Source organism: Triticum aestivum, chromosome 2B (genome assembly GCF_018294505.1).
Source record: "Triticum aestivum cultivar Chinese Spring chromosome 2B, IWGSC CS RefSeq v2.1, whole genome shotgun sequence".
Classification (NCBI taxonomy): Eukaryota; Viridiplantae; Streptophyta; class Magnoliopsida; order Poales; family Poaceae; genus Triticum; species Triticum aestivum.
Window position 1 is genome coordinate 244,208,054 of NC_057798.1, and position 18,779 is coordinate 244,226,832.

General features: G+C 46.0%; 1 protein-coding gene across 2 annotated transcripts; it reads left to right on the plus strand.

The window, feature by feature from the left end:
- Positions 1-14,051: 14,051 nt before the first annotated feature.
- On the plus strand, positions 14,052-18,029 carry LOC123041145 (zinc finger BED domain-containing protein RICESLEEPER 2). Of its 2 annotated transcripts, XR_006418382.1 has the most exons (4): positions 14,052-14,392; positions 15,183-15,893; positions 15,992-17,270; positions 17,537-18,029. XR_006418382.1 is itself a non-coding variant. In XM_044463841.1 (2 exons), exons 1-2 carry the CDS (start codon positions 16,661-16,663, stop codon positions 17,539-17,541), a joined length of 615 nt encoding a protein of 204 aa, XP_044319776.1. In that variant the 5' UTR covers positions 16,479-16,660; the 3' UTR covers positions 17,542-18,026. The 2 variants fall into 2 exon arrangements, 1 of the variants encoding a protein (XP_044319776.1); XM_044463841.1 differs by lacking the exons at positions 14,052-14,392; positions 15,183-15,893 and having other exon boundaries at positions 16,479-17,270; positions 17,537-18,026.
- The last annotated feature ends 750 nt before the right edge of the window (positions 18,030-18,779 follow it).

The following is an 18,779-nucleotide window of genomic DNA, read 5'->3' on the forward strand; positions in this document are numbered from 1 at the left end:
GCCCCAAATTTCCCTAGGCATGTAAGTCTCATTACACCCTTTGGTTTTGTTCTTTCTCTTTATGTTCTCACCATCAACTCATGACTAGTGTTCTTTGGATCTTACACTTTTTAATCTTAAACGTAGCTGAATGCTTCACTTAGAACTTGCAAAAAAACACTTATTTAGATATCATATATATTTTAACCTATCTTTGTTTTTGAAAACATTTTTCAGCTCCAAGAATATCACATAACTATCCCAAACATTTTGAAGTTTAGGTTTCTCGGAAGCAAGCAGACCGTAATGTAATTCTTAGACTTTTCGATCGAAGGACATAAGTTTCGTCATCCATAGCATTAGTAGGACAGCATTGCAAGCATGCGAAAGGACAAAAAAATCCTTCTTGGCACTCTTAGAGGAAAATCCTGTCAATCGTAAAAGATTCTACCATATAAATAACTTTCAATCAATTTCAATAGCAAAGATGGAACGGCGAGCCATAACTCTACAAGTATAATGCAAACTACATGAAAGTGCAACTATCCCTGGGTGGTTTTTGTAATGATTAACAACATATAGCTCTTTGAGCTAATGCCATTACAATATAAATATTTCAGGAAAGTTCAGTGATTGGCATGGCACGGATAAGGAATGTGGACCCCTCAAAATGCTAAGGCGAAAAGAATTGGCTCAAGCTTTAAAGTCCAAGACTCTACATTTTCTATTTTAGTGATCCAAGATCACATTGAGTCTGTAGGAAAGCCAATACTATTAAAAGGGGATGAATTGTTGCTTAATGGCTTGCTTGCTCAAAATGCTTAGTGATATGCACCAAAAGCCCTCAACCACTTTCTCATATCCACATATGTCCCAAACCAAAAGTCAAACTCGGCCCCACCAATTTGATTCATCCGGCGCCACCGAGTTCATTTGACATAGCCATTTCCGGTAACCCTAGTATTTTTGGTCTCACCATAGGGATCTTGGTCTCACCGAGATGGGGTTGCAAACTCTCTGTTTCCCTTCGTAACATTTCGGTCGAACCGAGATGAGCGATCGGTCCCACCGAGTCTGCAATGCAAACTCCATGTTTCCTTTTCGTAACGCTTTGGTCCCACCGAGACGAGCGAATCGGTCCAACCGAGTTTGCCTGACCAACTCTCTGTTAGCTTATTACCAAAGTCGGTCCAACCGAGTTTAAGTAATCGGTCCAACCGATATTACGTTATGCCCTAACCCTAATGATATCTGTCACACTGAGATGACATGTCGGTCCCACCGAAATTGCCTAACGGTCACATATGTACTAAATGGGTCCGACCGAGTTTTCTGATTCGGTCCCACCGAGTTTGGTATAATGTGTGTAACGGTTAGATTTTGTGTGGAGGCTATATATACCCCCACCCTCTCCTAATTCGTGAGGAAAGCCATCAGAACATGCCTACACTTCCACTACCCATTTTCTGAGAGAGAGCCACCTACTCATGTGTTGAGACCAAGACATTCCAATCCAACCATATGAATCTTGATCTCTAGCCTTCCCCAAGTTGCTTTCCACTCAAATCATCTTTCCACCAAATTCCATCCTATGAGAGTGAGTTGAGTGTTGGGGAGACTATCATTTGAAGCAGAAGAGCAAGGAGTTCATCATCAACACACCATCTATTACCTTTTGGAGAGTGGTGTCTCCTAGATTGGTTAGGTGTCACTTGGGAGCCTCCGACAAGATTGTGGAGTGAACCAAGGAGTTTGTAAGGGCAAGGAGATCGCCTACCTCGTGAAGATCTACCCTAGTGAGGCAAGTCCTTCGTGGGCGATGGCCATGATGGGATAGACAAGGTTGCTTCTTTATGGACCCTTCGTGGGTGGGGCCCTACGTAGACTCGCGCAGCCGTTACCCTTCGTGGGTTGAAGTCTCCATCAACGTGGATGTACGATAGCACCACCTATCGGAACCATGACAAAAACATCCATGTATCCTATTGCGTTTGCACTCTCCAAACCCTTCCCTTTACCTTCTTGCAAGTTGCATGCTTTACTTTCCGCTGCTCATATACTCTTTGCATGTTTGCTTGAATTGTGTTAAGATTGCTTGACTTGTGCTAAGTTGTTAAAATCTGCCAAGAACTAAAATTGGGAAAAGGTTAAGTTTTTTTGGTCAAGTAGTCTAATCAACCCCCTCTAGACATACTTTCGATCCTACAATTGGTATCAGAGCTTTGGTCTCCATTTGCCTTGATTTCCATAGCTTTTGGTGATCATAGCCTTGGTTTCGCAACCTAGGAGAGTATGGTGTGTAGCGAGGGAAATTACCACCGTAGAGGTCCTTACTTTGATGGTACTAATTTTGCTAGTTGGAAGCATAAGATGAAAATGCATATTCTTGGACATAACCCCGCTGTCGGTGTCAAAACCGGCGGATCTTGGGTAGGGGGTCCCGAACTGTGCGTCTAGGCGGATGGTAACAGGAGACAAGGGACACGATGTTTTTATCCAGGTTCGGGCCCTCTCGATGGAGGTAAAACCCTACTCCTGCTTGATTGATATTGATGATATGGGTAGTACAAAAGTGGATCTACCACGAGATCAAGGAGGCTAAGCCCTAGAAGCTAGCCTATGGTATGATTGTTGTAATGGTTGTGTGTCCTACGGACTAAAACCCTCCGGTTTATATAGGCACCAGAGAGGGCTAGGGTTACACAGAGTCGGTTACAATGGTAGGAGATCTACATATCCGTATCGCCAAGCTTGCCTTCCACGCCAAGGAAAGTCCCATCCGGACACGGGACGAAGTCTTCAATCTTGTATCTTCATAGTCTTGGAGTCCGGTCGATGATGATAGTCCGGCTATCCGGACACCCCCTAGTCCAGGACTCCCTCAGTAGCCCCTGAACCAGGCTTCAATGACGATGAGTCCGGCGCGCATATTGTTCGGCATTGCAAGGCGGGTTCCTCCTCCGAATAATTTATAGAAGATTGTGAAAACCAGGATAGTGTCCGGCTCTGCAAAATAAATTCCACATTCCACCGTAGAGAGAATAATATGTACACAAGTTCAATCTGCTGACGTATTTTGTGGCATGACATCATACCACTGCCAAGCCTTTACTTGAATCGTTTTTTATTATACCACCTCAGCGCATTTAGCGAAGTGGTTTCCTTGGCACATCTTGTCGAAGCAGAGATCGTGTTCCCCTTATTCCGGGATTCCCATCAATACGGACGTGGGTAACCCAACCGCGCCCGTTGCCACGCCCCCTCTATCGGAGGCGAGTCCCGAACGGTCACGGGGACAACTCTTGGTATTCTCCCTCTTTATAATGGGACCAAGGCTCGTTTCTTTTCTTCAATCCTCAATCGAATCTACTCCTCGCCCCGAGCTCCAACACCCAGAGCCCCAGATTCGAGCGCTTCGGACCTTCAACAATGTCCGGCTCCGACCTACAGGGCCGGTGGATGCCCTCCTCCGTCACGGAAGAGGACGTGCTAAAGCTGCGAGAAGCCAAGTACCTGACTTACGAGATTTTTCATAGGTTGCCCGCCAAAGGGCAAGTCATTCCCACCCCCGAGCCCGGCGAAAACGTCGTGTTTGTGTCCCACCTCCGTCGGGGTTTAGGCTTCCCAATGGATCCTTTTGTGAGAGGGCTCATGTTCTACTATGGGTTGGAATTCCACGACTTGGCTCCGGAGTCCATCCTCCATATCCCATCATTCATTGTCGTCTGTGAAGCCTTCCTCCGCATTATCCCTCATTTCGGCTTGTGGCTTAAGACCTTCGACGTGGAGCCGAAGATGATCGAGGGGCGTCAAGCAGAGTGCGACGGGGCGGTTGTAAGCAAAAGGGCCGACGCTCCATGGCCCGAGGGCTCTTTCCAGGAGGAGCTCGGCTTGTGGCAGCAGGAGTGGTTCTATATAACCGCTCCCAGGGGCAGCAGGCAGAAGCCGCCGCCCATCTTCCGCTTGGGCCCTCCACAGCGGCTGATGTCATGGGTCAGCCAAGGGCTCAACTGGGGGCTGTCAAAGGACGTACCCCTATTGCAGGGCCGGATTCGAGACCTCCAGGAGAGGGAGATCAATCTGGTCATAGTGATGCAGGTTATGCTGATTCGGCGCCTCCTGCCCTGCAAGCGTCACCCCCTCCGTCTATGGGAGTTCAATCCCGAGGGGCCGCGAGCTCTCCAACACATCATGGGTATGACACCCGTGGAGATGTACAAATTGTTCTTCGGATCACAAGAGATGTGTCCGGAATTGACCGAGGATTCCGGCCTAAGCTGCAATCGCTCAGATACTCAGGTAAGTGGACCTGCGTCTGAACACACCGTTTGTTTACGCCTTCTTGAATTTGCCTTTTAACCCATCGTCTCTTGAATAGGAGTGGATAGCGCAAGCGAAACTGATATGGTGTTCGGCCCCCCTCCCGGAGACCGTGCCGGATCCCGTGCTGGTCAGGATGCTGAAGGTTGCGCCTTCAGAGGAAGGTGAAGGGGAGAACAGGGACACCACCGCCTTTACCAAGGAGGCTTTGGAGAAAGGGGGAATCGAGAATCCCTCCTTCCAAGGGGAGAAGAGGACCGCCTCCGAAAACCCGGAGATGAAGGCCTCGAAGCGGGGGAAGAGATCTTCACCAGAGGGTCCTGCGTCCGGGGAGGCCCCGGCCGCACTATCTCCCCTAAGGAATCAGCCCTCCAGCGAGCCGTAAGTAGAAAAAAGGGGGGTTCTATAATAAGAGACATCCCTATGTTTGCTTCTGAGGATAACCGAAGTTTTTACCTTGCAGTTCGGATCTCCGTCCTTCTCAGATGAGCTCGTCTTCGGGGGACCTTCGTCTGGAGATGATGGAGAGCGAGACGCCTCCATCCACCGCACCATTAGGCGGGGCGGACGAACCTGAGGTGTCATTGCGGAGGGTATCCCCGAGTCCGGCGGGGCCAGAGAGTTCGGCACCGGCTGGTGTGCGGCCGGGAGAGCTGAAGGATCTGCTTGAGAGGGCGTCTATCTCAGAAGGTCACCGTACGTTGATGAGTATGGTGATTGGAAGAATTTCGTCCGCCGAAGGCGGGTTGCATGATGCCGTCAGAAGCTTGCTGGCGGGGTTTGAGGTACGTAAAGATGACATACCTACGATTTTGATGGTGCCACTGCTGTGGAGAGTCTTCGGGCAGAACTTGCTCGAGCCAAGGAGCAGGCCAGAAGGAGTGATGCGGCTGCCTCGAGGGCGGCCGAAGAGCTAGAAGCTGAAAGGGCTGCTCACTGCCGAAGCAGGGAGGAGATGGCCGAAATGGCCGTGAAGTTGAAAGATGCTACCGACCGCAATGAGGTTCTTGAAAAAGAACGCCTAGCGGAGCAAGAAGGCCTGAGGAAGGCCACCGCCGAAGCCAAGGATGCCCGTTCTGCAATGAGGGCTATAAAGGAGGAGCTGCCCCAGGCCGGAGATATTGTGGCTAGCAAGCCCTTTCTGCTGCGCAGGAGGTTTACAGATCCGAAGTACGCTCAGCTTGGCTAGCTGTGGGGTCCGGAGGATCCTTATATGGACTTAGCGGCGAGTGCGGCAGATGCTGTTGTGCACTTCCGAAGTCAAAAGGATCACAAGACGGAAGAGCTTTTTTGGTCTCAATTCCATAGTCCGGAGCGTTCACTTCCGCTGACCGATCGGTTGGCCGAGTGGGCTGAGCTGAATAGACTGTCCGGACTTGCCATGACGGTATCGTGGCTCATGTCTGGCCGGATAGGCCCAAGCCGAATAGTTATTTTGGCTTATTGCAGCAATTCCTTGGGGCGGTGCCGCATATCAAGGCGATGAAGCGGTCGGCCTGCATAGAGGGTGCCCGGATGGCCCTCACCCATGTGAAGACATACTGGACGGAGATGGATGCCACCGCTATTGCGACCCAGGGTTCGGACGAGAGCCGGTTACCCGCCGAGCACTATTTTGGAGAGGTTCTGCGTGGTGCTCGTGTAATAGAGTCGCAGTGCTCAAAAAATGTCATGTTCAAATGAACTTTATGGTTTATAAAATGATGTTTATAATATAAGCGCTTTTTGTACTTGTGCGTTCAAGTATTGAAATATCTCCTGTGCGGCCGTTAATGTATACTTGTGTATAACCTGAAAGATGGCAGTCTTCGGCTTCAGCCCCCACGCACATAGTGCAGGGGTGTTTGCGAAATAGCGCATTTTCACACTTAATCCAACGTCTTGGTCCTGTGAAGGAGGTGGTAGCGTAGCAAACGAGGCAACCAGACTATAATGCTTTATCACTTTCACTTAGCCATAGGAGTTCGAAGGTGGGGCTATGATATAGCCCCTAGGGGCACCGCACTCTCCGTATTTGGGGTGCGTGTGTGCCTGACCGGGAAGCGGTCCTTCATCAAAGCGGAGGAATTCTAAACATTCCACAGGTCGATCGAGTGGTTGACCAGTCTCACGCTACATCATGACAGTCAGTTTTCGGCTTTCTCTACTGAGGTGCTCACCCGGCCGAACCGGGGCACAATCGCAGTAGTTCTCCTGGTGCCGCGTTAGCCGATGATACGAAACGTAAGGCAGCAAAACATAGGAGCCAAGCAAACCCAACATTTGACCAAAGACATGATTCGGAGCTGATGCATATAAGGCCTAACTCGAGACGCCGAACACTCCCTGAGGTGTTCGGTCTTTATGATGATGGGCAGATCAATGCCCTAAGCCCCTAGTGTCCAGGTACACGCAAGGTCCTCTGACGCGGCCGATGCCAAAACGCCAGCCTCCTCTCTGGTTATGATGAGAAACCAGGGGATGTATAGCAACAAGAGACAGTAAAAAAGGTTTACGTAGGGTCTTAATCTGAAAAGAATCCTTGCAACGGGTCCCTACTGCACGTCTGCGCCTGTGTCTCCGTTGTGCTGTATCCTGGACGGGTGTAACACGCTATTCATCTGTAAAAGAGAGGAACTTAGTTTGAAAAGGAATAGTGTTAAGAATGTATTTAAAACAAAGCATGAATAAATGAATAAAGTTGAGCTTTTATTGGCTCCTTATTGCTCATATGCACAACCCCTTGTAAAGGCGTGTGCGGCTAGGGAGTCCCTAGATTATTTATGCCGGACTTGTCTAGCCGTGTCCGGTGTCTTGAACGACCTTTTAATGAGATAATGTCGCGTGGACCGGGCATTTTAAGTGTAAGAGACGCGTAGTGTGGTATTGCGTTAAAGCGGACAAAAGCTTCACGTCCCAATAGTGCTTGATGGCTACTTTTGAATGGGGCGATATGAAAGATTAGCTTTTCGCGTCGGAAGTTGTCGGGTGACCCGAACACAACTTCTAGTAGTAAGGCGGCCGTGCACTTGGCGTAAGGGCCTGGCGTCACTCCTTTGAAGGAAGTGCGGCTATGGTGAATTTTAGTATGGTCTATCCCCAACTTGTGGATTGTGTCCGGATATAGCAGGTTTAAATCGCTGCCGCCATCCATTAGGACTTGTGTAAATTGTAGTCCGTCGACTATAGGATCCAATATTAGAGCAGTCCATCCTGCATTCCGAATACTTCTGGAATAGTCCAGGTGGTCGAAAGTAATTGGTTTTGACATCCAATCTCGAGGTTCCGCTGGGGTGGACCGTGCGACACCTACTTTGGCGGGTTCCGCACTGTTGTTCCGTATTATCACATGAAGTGAATTTACTGTTTTGACTTCTTGTGGGAAAGTCTTTTGTTTTCCGGCGCTCTGCTGGTGGGGTTCGTCATCATCCTCGCTTGGCGCATCGAGCCCCTTGTGTTCGGCGTTGAGTCGGCCGGACTGTTTGAAAACCCAACAATCCCGGTGGGTGTGGTTTGCAGGCTTCCCGAAAGTACTGTGGATTTGACATATCCAATCCAAAATTTTGTTCAGGTTGGATAGCTCGTCACTGTTATCCTTAAGAGGCAGTGTTTTATTGTTCGGCCGCGAGCTTTTGAATCCGGCGTTGACCGCCGTGTTCTTTGGGCTTTTTTCTTTATTTCGGCGCTGGTCCTTTCTGCGCCGTGATTTTCCGTTTCCATCTATGATCTCGGATGTACTCGGGTCGCTGGTGCTACATCTTGCTAGCCAGCTGTCTTCCCCCGCGCAAAAGCGGGTCATGAGGCTTGTTAGCGCGGCCATTGTTCTCGGCTTCTCTTGGCCGAGGTGTCTGGCGATCCACTCGTCTCGGACATTATGTTTAAAAGCTGCTAAGGCTTCGGCGTCCGGACAGTCGACTATTTGGTTCTTTTTGGTAAGGAACCTGTTCCAGAATTTGCGCGCTGACTCTCCGGGTTGTTGAGTTATGTGACTTAAATCGTCTGCATTCGGAGGGCGGACATAAGTCCCCTGAAAATTTGCTCTAAACACGTCCTCGAGCTCTTCCCAACTTCCAATGGTATTTTCTGGGAGGCTTTTGAGCCAATGCCGAGCTGGCCCTTTGAGCTTGAGGGGTAGATATTTTATGGCATGGAGATCATCCCCTCTAGCCATGTGTATGTGCAGGATGTAATCCTCAATCCAGACTCCAGGGTCTGTTGTTCCGTCATATGCCTCTATGTTTACGGGCTTGAAACCCGCTGGGAATTCGTGATCTAGCTCCTCATCAGTGAAACATAGTGGGTGTGCGGCGCCCCTGTATTTAGGTGTGCCGCTATTTTCGAACACTCGGCGTGTTGTGTTACTTCCTGGGGCCCTCTTCTTTGGCCCATAAATGGACCTGACCGGGCCATCCATTTTGCGAGGGTCTTTATGCGTTTCATGTGCCGGCTTATGTTCGACGCCGCTTGCCGCTCTTGGCCTATCATCTAGTCGCCTATCCGGCCAGGCGGCCTCTTTGCTTTTTGATTGTGGGGGCTCTACGGCCTCCTCGTTGAATTCTGGCAGCAGCTTGCGCTTCGGGTAGCTCTTTGTTTCGTGGCTATTGCCATATTTGTCAGTGGTCTTGAGTACTTTGCTCCACCTCATTTTGAGTATGTCTTCCGCTGTTTTGAGCTTCTGTTTCTCCTTCTTCAAACTTCTTGCAGTGGCGACAAGCCTTTTTTGACGATTCTTGTGCTCCGGTGGTGTGTCCGGCGTGAGATCGTCTGGACTGTTGTTTTCGCCGGGGATGGATTGATTATCCGATTCCTCCTGCTCGGATGGTTGCTTGGTTGCATGTTCGTCGCCCACTGGTTTGCCCTGCTCTATGGCTGGGTCATTATGGGTGCTGTTGTTATCGGGGCAGGACTTGGGGCGGCGCTTGTGTCGCCGTTTTGGTTGTTTTTTGGGGGAATTATCCTTTGCCGTGTCCCGTTGTTCCTCGTTATCGCTCCCTTTTGGACTGTCCACCATATATACATCATGAGTTGAGGTGGCCTTGCAGTGCCCCGTAGGCGCTGGTTCTTGATCGTCTCCGGCGTCGTCGTCCATACCATCAATGTCTTCGGAGTCGTAGTCTAGCATGTCGGTTAGATCGTCGACAGTGGCTACAAAGTGGGTGGTGGGTGGGTTTTTAATTTCTTCGTCGTCCGCATCCCAACCATCTTGACCGCAGTCCGGCCAGGGCTCTCCTGATAACGGGAGATACTTTAGCGAATTTAGGATGTCGCCAAAGGGTGAGTGCTGAAAGATGTCTGCAGCGGTGAACTCCATGATCGGCGCCCAATCAGATTCGATTGGCAGGGGCGCCGGTGGTTCGGAGTCCGGCAAGGAGTCCGGCACTTAGGAGTCACGAACTTTGCAAGGGACAAGGTCAGTATTCGGCTCCATCGCCGTAGAAGTTGCAGCTCCCAAGGCGGTGTCCAGCCACCTGTCCTCGATCTGCGCGGTCGGCTCCGAACTATGGGTCAGAGCGGACTCGTGTGCGGCCTCTAGGGTACTGTCCGGCGGCAGAGCTAAGTCATGCCCATCGTGACAGTGCGGCACGCTCGGCTGTGGCTCGAATCCATCAAAGGTCAAGTCTCCGCGGATGTCAGCCGTGAAGTTTAGGCTTCCAAACCTGACCTGATGGCCAGGGGTGTAGCTTTTGATCTGCTCCAGATGGCCAAGTGAATTAGCCCGCAGTGCAAAGCGCCAAACACAAAGATCTGTCCGGGGAGAAAAGCCTCACCCTGTACGGCGTTGTTGTTGATTGAATAAGCCATCAAGCCTATCGGTGACGACATAGAGGAACTCTCAATGAAAGCACCAATGTCGGTGTCAAAACCGGCGGATCTCGGGTAGGGGGTCCCGAACTGTGCGTCTAGGCGGATGGTAACAGGAGACAAGGGACACGATGTTTTTACCCAGGTTTGGGCCCTCTCGATGGAGGTAAAACCCTACTCCTGCTTGATTGATATTGATGATATGGGTAGTACAAGAGTGGATCTACCACGAGATCAAGGAGGCTAAGCCCTAGAAGCTAGCCTATGGTATGATTGTTTTAATGGTTGTGTGTCCTACTGACTAAAACCCTCCGGCTTATATAGGCACTGGAGAGGGCTAGGGTTACACAGAGTCGGTTACAATGGTAGGAGATCTACATATCCGTATCGCCAAGCTTGCCTTCCACGCCAAGGAAAGTCCCATACGGACATGGGACGAAGTCTTCAATCTTGTATCTTCATAGTCTTGGGGTCCGACCGATGATGATAGTCCGGCTATCCGGACACCCCCTAGTCCAGGACTCCCTCACCTGCCGTTTGGGCTATTGTGTGTATTGGCTTGCAAGGTGAATTCTTTGATGGGAGAGAACCGAACCGTGAAGCTACCGCAGAAGAGTTGAAGATGCTGCAATACAATGCTCAAGCTTGTGATATCCTCTTCAACGGATTGTGCCCCAAAGAATTCAACAAAATCAGCCGCCTTTAGAATGCGAAGGAAATTTGGGATACTTTGATTGATATGCATGAAGGTACCGACTCTGTCAAGGAATCCAAATTGGATGTGCTTCAAAGTCAACTTGACAAGTTCAAAATGAAGGATGGTAAAGGTGTCGCTGAAATGTACTCTAGGCTTGATCTCATCACAAATGAGATTGCCGGCTTAGGAAGTGAAGAGATGACCGATAAATTCATCATCAAGAAGATCCTAAGAGCCTTGGATGGAAAATATGATACCGTGTGCACATTGATCCAAATGATGCCCAATTACAAAGATCTCAAGCCAACGGAAGTCATTGGAAGAATTTTTGCTCATGAGATGTCACTCAAGGATAAGGAAGAGCTTCACAACAAGTCAAGTGGTGCTTACAAAGCCTCATATGATGCTCCTACATCATCAAGTGAGAAACAAACCTTCAATGAGGAATTGAGCTTAATGGTGAAAAACTTCAACAAGTTCTACAAGAGTAGAAGCAAGGAAAGAAGTTCCAAGTCAAGGTCCTACAATGACAAAAGATCTTCGAGTCGTGAACATAATTGCTACAATTGTGGAAGACCCGGACACTATTCCAACGAGTGTATGGCTCCTTACAAAAGGAGAGAAGATTCACCCAAAATAAGAAGTAGAAGAGAAGAATCACCACCAAGAGAGAGAAGGAGTAGAGATGATCATGATGAATGAAGAACCTCCTGGAGAAGCAAGGATTCAAAAAGGAAGGATAAATCATCAAAGAGCTACACAAAGCGAAGACATCAAGCTCATGTTGGTGAATGGGTATGCGGATCACTCCGAGAGAAGCTATCACTCCGACTCCGAATATACTCAAGATGAAGGTGTTGCCGGTCTAGCACTTGTGTCAACTAACGCCTACGACATATTTGACTCACCAAATGAAGAAATTGGAAGATGCTTCATGTCTAAAGGCCCAAAGGTATCACACACCGAGTATGTTGATTTCAATGGTGATGAAGATGACTTGTTAGGTGATGATGATTTACTTGTTGACAACTCTAGTGATGAATACTATGATGAAACATCAATTAATCATGCTAATCAAGATAAAATGAATGACAATGATAAGGAGAAGATTGAGAGCCTAACTAAAGAACTAAACACTCTTAAGTTAGCTCATGAAACTACCTTGGAAGATCATCGAGAACTTTTAAAGACTCATGAGAAGTTACACTTTGAAAAGCTCAACCTTAAGCAAGAGCATGAGTTTTTAAAGGCAATCAATGATGGTCTTTGCAAGAAAAGTTCTTCTTACATTGCCAAGCGTTTACTCTTATCTACTTACATGCCACAAGTCAAGTCTAGTAACAAGAGTAAGAAATATTCTTCTTCTAGTAGTAACAATAATCATGCTAAATCCAATGTTGTTGCTTCTAGTAGTTCTCTTGATTCCACTAATGATTCTCTTAGCCAAGTTTTACTTGAGAAAGAAAATAGCTTATTGAAGGGAATCATAGAGAAAGGTGTGTACAAGAACCTTGCCGGAAGCAAGCAATTTGAGGAAATTGTACGCAAGCAAGGAAGGCACCGGAAGAATCAAGGTGTTGGTTTTGAACGAAAGTTCAATGCCAATGGAGTTGAGTGGGAAGAAGTCAATACCCCAAGACGAAGTTTGTCCCCCAACGAGAGAAGTATGATCCTACCTCTTTCCAAGGGACACAAGCTCAAGATGATCTTCCACCACAAGACCACAAGCAAAAAGACAAGGACAAGCTTCAAGAGGAGATTGATGCATTTGAAGAAGCTCCCAAGGCCTTGGTCAAGTGGGTTCCCAAGACTACATCAAGTTCTACTTCATCAAGTTCCACTAAAACCCCAAGGATTCCCATCAAGATGATGTGGATCCCAAAGAAGAAGGACTAGAGAGTTCTTGAGGGTGACTCCGCCAACAATCTTCACTCACATCATTTTGGCAAGGAGAAGTGCAATCAACTTCCACATCTTGCACTAGTTCAAGGAGTCACAAATCCTCTTGTTGGTAAGACAAGTGACAAGGTAACCTAATGCTTTCATGGACATCATCTTGTGTGTGCATCACTCTATGTCTATGGATATCCTTGTTTGTTCCTTGTGGGACTAACCCGTGTAGGTATTGAAAGTGCAACTCACTCCAATGGATTGCTCCAAATGATCTACAACAACATTGAGCATCCACATCTTCAACACCTACATGAAGTCATCATCGACAAAACCCAAGATTAGTTCATCCCTCTTAGGGGGCATCTCACATCTAGGGGGAGCTTTACTCTAAAGAATTGAGCTAAAGCAACTCAAATGGTGTGAACACAACAATGCTTTATGTAAAAGTGGTAACCCCACTTGTGCTTAAACGATGAGTATGACCTATGATCAAATGTTCTCATTTGACTCCTAAGTCAATATACTCATATATAGATGACCTAGTCATCGCCAACTGTTTGATAGATGCTAGAATTGGTTGTGCATACTTTGCCACAAATTTCATTTGCCATCTTATTGTGTGAGCATGTCGTGTGCATAATTTATTCATTGAGGACATCCACTTGTTGTTTTGTTTGTTTGCCTCCTTTTCTTTTGCCAAGTGGATGGACAAGAATGCCTAAGAACCTTCTCTAGCTATCTATGCTTTTCTCGTCTCAAACTCTTTTCATGCTACATCACAAAGTTTGATCAAGTCAGATTCGAACCACTCTATGTGAGGAGCACTCGGAGTCCCCGATTCGTCATAGACTTAAACTTCCAAAACCTCTTCGTGCATTTCGGTCTGACCGAGAAATCCATTTCGGTCAAACCAAGTTCACTAAGCTGATCTAGGTTTTCATCTCGGTGCAACCGATTTGAACACTTCAGTCACACCGAGTTGCAGCAACCGCTCGCGATTTTGCAATCTCGGTGCCACCGAGTTGTTCCTCTCGGTCACACTGACAGGGTCGGGATATAAATACCCATGGGTAAGAATGACAATTTTATCCATGGATATGGATACCCATGGAAACCCGACCTGAATGGACAGGGTTTGGATACAATTTTATACCCATGGACAACGCCCGAACCCGACCCGATTAATCATGGATAGGGCATGGGTATAATTTTATACCCATGGATATATCCAAACCCGACCCTTAAGCGTATACCCTGTCTGCTATTATTTATTATAATAAAAAAATCAACAAAAATTTCCTAATCCCCACCGAGTAATTACTCCACTGCTCCTTCCCATTCTCATCTCCTCGGCAAACGACTCGTCAATATTCATTAAGGATCTTCTCATCTCCTTGACTCCTACTCCTACGGACCTAGATATAGCCGGTGCCGCCATCCACATGTGGTGCCGCACTGCAGCAGCCAACTCCACGGGCAGGTGGCTGGCCAGCTCCATCTCCACAGATCCCCCCGACTCCTCCATCTCAGCTTTCCCAAGCACACAACAAACCACCAGTTTGTACGCGCGAGAGCGAGGTGGAGCACGACGATGCAGCATGCGGCAGCGCGCACGACCAGGAGTATGGCGGCACAGAGGCGCAGCAAGGCGGGCGCAGACCACGACGAGGAGCAGGACCACGTCGTGGAGGCGATGACTACGCCAAACAACCAACCGTTAGGGTAAACCTTTTGTTCCTGCTCGTGTACATCTACTACTTGTGCGTGGATGTGCATGACGTGCTTGTTCATGAGTTTGTAGTAGTAATTAGAGTAGAGAACAAGAGATTTGTAGTGGACTAGTGGTCAATTTCTATTTTTTAGTTCATTACAAGAGAAAAATCAGACTTTACTGCATTACTGATCTGTAGTGGTCAATTTCAGTCAGGTTAGACTACAAAATCTGACTAAAAAGTGAAATCTGACTACAAATCAGAGAACAGGAGAATATGATACTTCTGGCGGTCAATTCAAGTCAGATTCCACTTCTGTACACATGACCCAATCTATGGATATGACTGTTAATTAGTACAGTAATTCATTTTTACAAAATATGTCAGTTTATTTCTGAATTTCTATCAAGTGGATTGTGAATGATTAGTATAAAGTTAGAATCCGACTGATTAAGATTCATTTGCTCAACTTGGTCAATGTCATGTGCTCAACTTATTCCATGTCATCTGGTAAATAGAAGGGCTCACGGGCTTTCACTTTAATTATAGTTTTTTTGGTTGTAAAAATTGCAATTTAGGAATCGAAATTGTACAGTTTAGACAAGAGATTTGTTTCAATTAAAGCTTGTACTCAACTTTCTCCATGTCATGTGCTGAAGAAAGGATCTGACAGTCCGTCACTTTAGTTATTAGTCATTTTGGTTGTAAAATTGTAATATAGGTACCACATTTATACAGTTCAGACAGTATGTACCTAGTTTCACATTAACTGAAACAAATGCCTTTTTTTCATTTTATAGCGCAATGGATTCTCATGGAGCACAAGGTGGTGCTAGGGCTATCACTGGGAATGTTAACCTAGCTACTTCCCCAACTCAAGCTACTACTGTGAGAGCATCACAACGTCATGGTGGTGATGGATCTGTTAGAGTTGGTAATAAAAGAAAGCTCACATCAATTGTGTGGGAAGGAAATTTTGAAAATAAAATTATTAATGGGGAACCGAAAGCTGCGTGCATGTATTGCCATAAACTTTTTATAGAAAAAGGTACCAGTGGCACTTGACACTTGCTGAGTCACATGAGCTCTTGTGGTGCTAGGCATGCACCAATTGGTCCAAAGCAACAAAAAGTAAGGTTGTCAAAGGTTGATGAGGGGAAAGGCAATTTGGAGAACATTGTGTTTGATCAAGATGTTTCTAGAAAAGAGATTGCACTAATGATATGTGTTCATGAGTACCCACTATCTATGGTCGATCATTCAGGTTTTCGGAAATTTTGTTCCACATTACAACCAATGTTTAAAATGGTCTCAAGGAATAATATTAGAAAAGAAATTCTGGGTATGTATGCAGCTAAGAAGGATAAGATTGTGAAGTATTTGGCAAATTTTAGAAATCGAGTTGCCATCACCATGGACATGTGGACCGCTGGACATCAGAAAAGAGGTTACATGGTAGTCACTCCACATTTCATCGATGAGTTTTGGAAACTAAAGAGTATTATTTTGAGGTAAGAATATGTTCTTTTTCAAATCCTTATAAATCTGAAATTCTTGATTAATTTACTAATCATTGTAATCTCAAATGTTTACTTTCCTTATGTCTTAGGTTTGTTTATGTGCCTTGCCCACATAATGCCGAAGTCATATGTAAAGCACTGTAAAAGTCCCTTGTTGAGTGGAATCTTGAGGGAAAGATATCGACAGTGACTCTGGACAATTGCAGGTCAAATGATAAAGCAATGTAATATTTGCCAGATATGCTGGATTCTAGTTCTCTTATATTGGAGGGTAAGTACTTGCATATGCGTTGTGCTGCACATATACTTAATTGGATTGTGAAAGATGGTATGGATGTCATGGAGAAGAGTATAGAACGGGTTCGTGATAGTGTTGCATATTGGTCTGCTACTCCTAAGAGGCATGAGAAATTTGAAAAAATGGCATGAACTCTAAACATTGAATACAAGAGAAGGTTTCTTCTTGACTGTAAAACCAGATGGAACTCAACCTACATAATGCTAAGCATTGCATTAGAATATATATAGATATTTTTGAAAAGCTGAAGGCTCATGAGAAACTATTTAGCTGATGTCCAACCAAAGATGATTGGAAGATTGCTAAGGAACTTTGTGATAGGCTCAAGGTTTTCTATGATGTCACTGAGGCATTTTCAGGCACTAAATATGTTACTGCAAATTTGTTCTGTCCCAAAATTTGTGGTATTCAGCTGGCAATAAAAAAATGGTCTACCGGTGAGAATAAGGTTGTACAAAAGATGTCTGAGGAAATGAAACAGAAATTTGACAAATATAGGAAAGATGTACATGGACTTATGTCTGTTGCAACTGTTCTTGATCCAAGGTACAAACTTCATATGTTGCAAGCTCTGTTTGGTTCTCTCTATGGAATTGAATATGCAGATGTTAAAGTTGATGAAGTAAGGAAGTTAATGGCTAATCTGTTGGAGCAATATCGAGAAGATGTTGAAGTTGTGGCTACATCGGAGGCTATGGACACTGATGTCGCAGAAGTTGATGGAGTTGATGATGTAATGAACATCTTTGATCAATATATGTCCTCAAAACCTACGATTTGTGCTTCTCAAGTTCGGACAGAATTAGACTTGTACTTGGAAGAGCAAACCATCAAGAGAGTACCAGACAAAGATATGGACATCATAAATTGGTGGAAAGTTGCAGGTGCAAAGTATCCTACTTTGCAAAAGATTGCTCATGATATACTGCCTATCCCTGTGGCATCGGTGGCATCAGAATCAGCGTTTAGTACTAGTGGCAGGCTACTTAGTTCACATCATAGCCGACTTGTGCCAAGTATGGCTGAAGCACTCATGTGCATGCAATCTTGGTCCCGTGCTGACATGATAGGTAAATAATCCTCTCAAATTGCAATCATTCAATTAATTTATATTACACAATAGTTAGTTTTTTTACTGAGTGTTCCTTCATTACTTAAATCTTGCATCAAGGGATAGCAACTCCACTCTCTTTGCGACATTTCAAAGTGTTCTTGATGATGATGAAGAAACTATGCTAATGTATTCCACTCATTATAGTTGATTTTACATGATACAATATTTGGTTGTTTATTTCCATGATTTTAATTATTGTTCTTATGATATGTTCACATGAAGGATGAGTCCGAGTCTATCATAACTGAAGCTTAATCGGTCATGCGGTGAAGAAAGAAGATGATGCCTAGAAGAATGCCTTGCTTCACTTATAACCAGAATTATGATATACTTATGTCTCCTGGCTGTAGGAAACTAAGGCTGATAAATTCTGTTGGGCTATTTCTATGCTATTTTGTAAGAAATTAAGACTAAAAAAATTATGTTGGGATATCCCTATCATCCTATGTCATTCTGTGAGGAACTAAGGCTGAGAATTTTCTACTTATGCTTATTTGATGTTCTAATATGTCATTCTATGAGAATCTGAACGATTATTTCATGTGGTGCCCTTCTCAGATGTCATTTTGTGAGAATTTGAGTCTGTATGTGAATGTTGTGCCATGTTATGTGATTTTCAAGGTATTATGTATACGTGTTTTGGTAGGACCCGATGGGTATCCATTGGATATGGATATCCATCGGGTTTGGACATGGACACAATTTTTTGCCCGTGGTTTTTTTCGTGGATGGGCAAAGAATAACCTCATGGATTCGGATATGGATTTGATTTTGTTCAACCCGGGCCGAACCCGATCCATTGCCATCCTTACCCACGGGTGATATTTTGGAAATTACTTCAAATCCTCTCAGCCCGTGCGTGTCCTGCTCTGCCCCCCCTTGGGTCTCCGAATCGTCTCCTCATCGCCAACGACCTCCCGCCGTTGGATTCTGCCGCCGTCGACAGATTCTGCTCCACCGTCACCGCCGTAGCGAACACTCGCCATTCTAGGGTACATGTTCAACCCCTTGTGCTATCATTTTCACTCCGATTCCTAGCACAAGGACAATGCCATGGTTCTTGCCACGAATGAGATTAATCTATCTAGCTAAAACTTCCTTAGGTCTAGATTGATTCTCGAAAATTTTAGGGTTAGCTCTCCACAGAACTCATCTCGGACCGACCGAGTCGTAGAATAGGTCTCACCGATTCGGCTTAGGCCATTGCACATGCGCTTTTCGGTCAAACCTAAACGTGCAAATCGGTGTGACCGAGTTCAAGATTCTGTGAAACCCTAGCAATCTCGGTGCCACCAAACTGTGACTCGGTCCAACCGAGTTCACTAGTTTAGGTTCCAAGTGTTGCTTCGGTATCACCGAGTTTGTCAATTCGGTAGCTCCGAGATCACTTCTGTAGAGAACTAAAACTAAGCTTTTTGACTCAATTTGTTTTGCAAAACCTCTGTTCTTTGTGATGCTCATCTAC

Coding starts and splice junctions, on each gene's coding strand:
- LOC123041145 (XM_044463841.1), top strand. CDS start 16,661: ATGTCTGAGGAAATGAAACAGAAATTTGACAAATATAGGAAAGATGTA.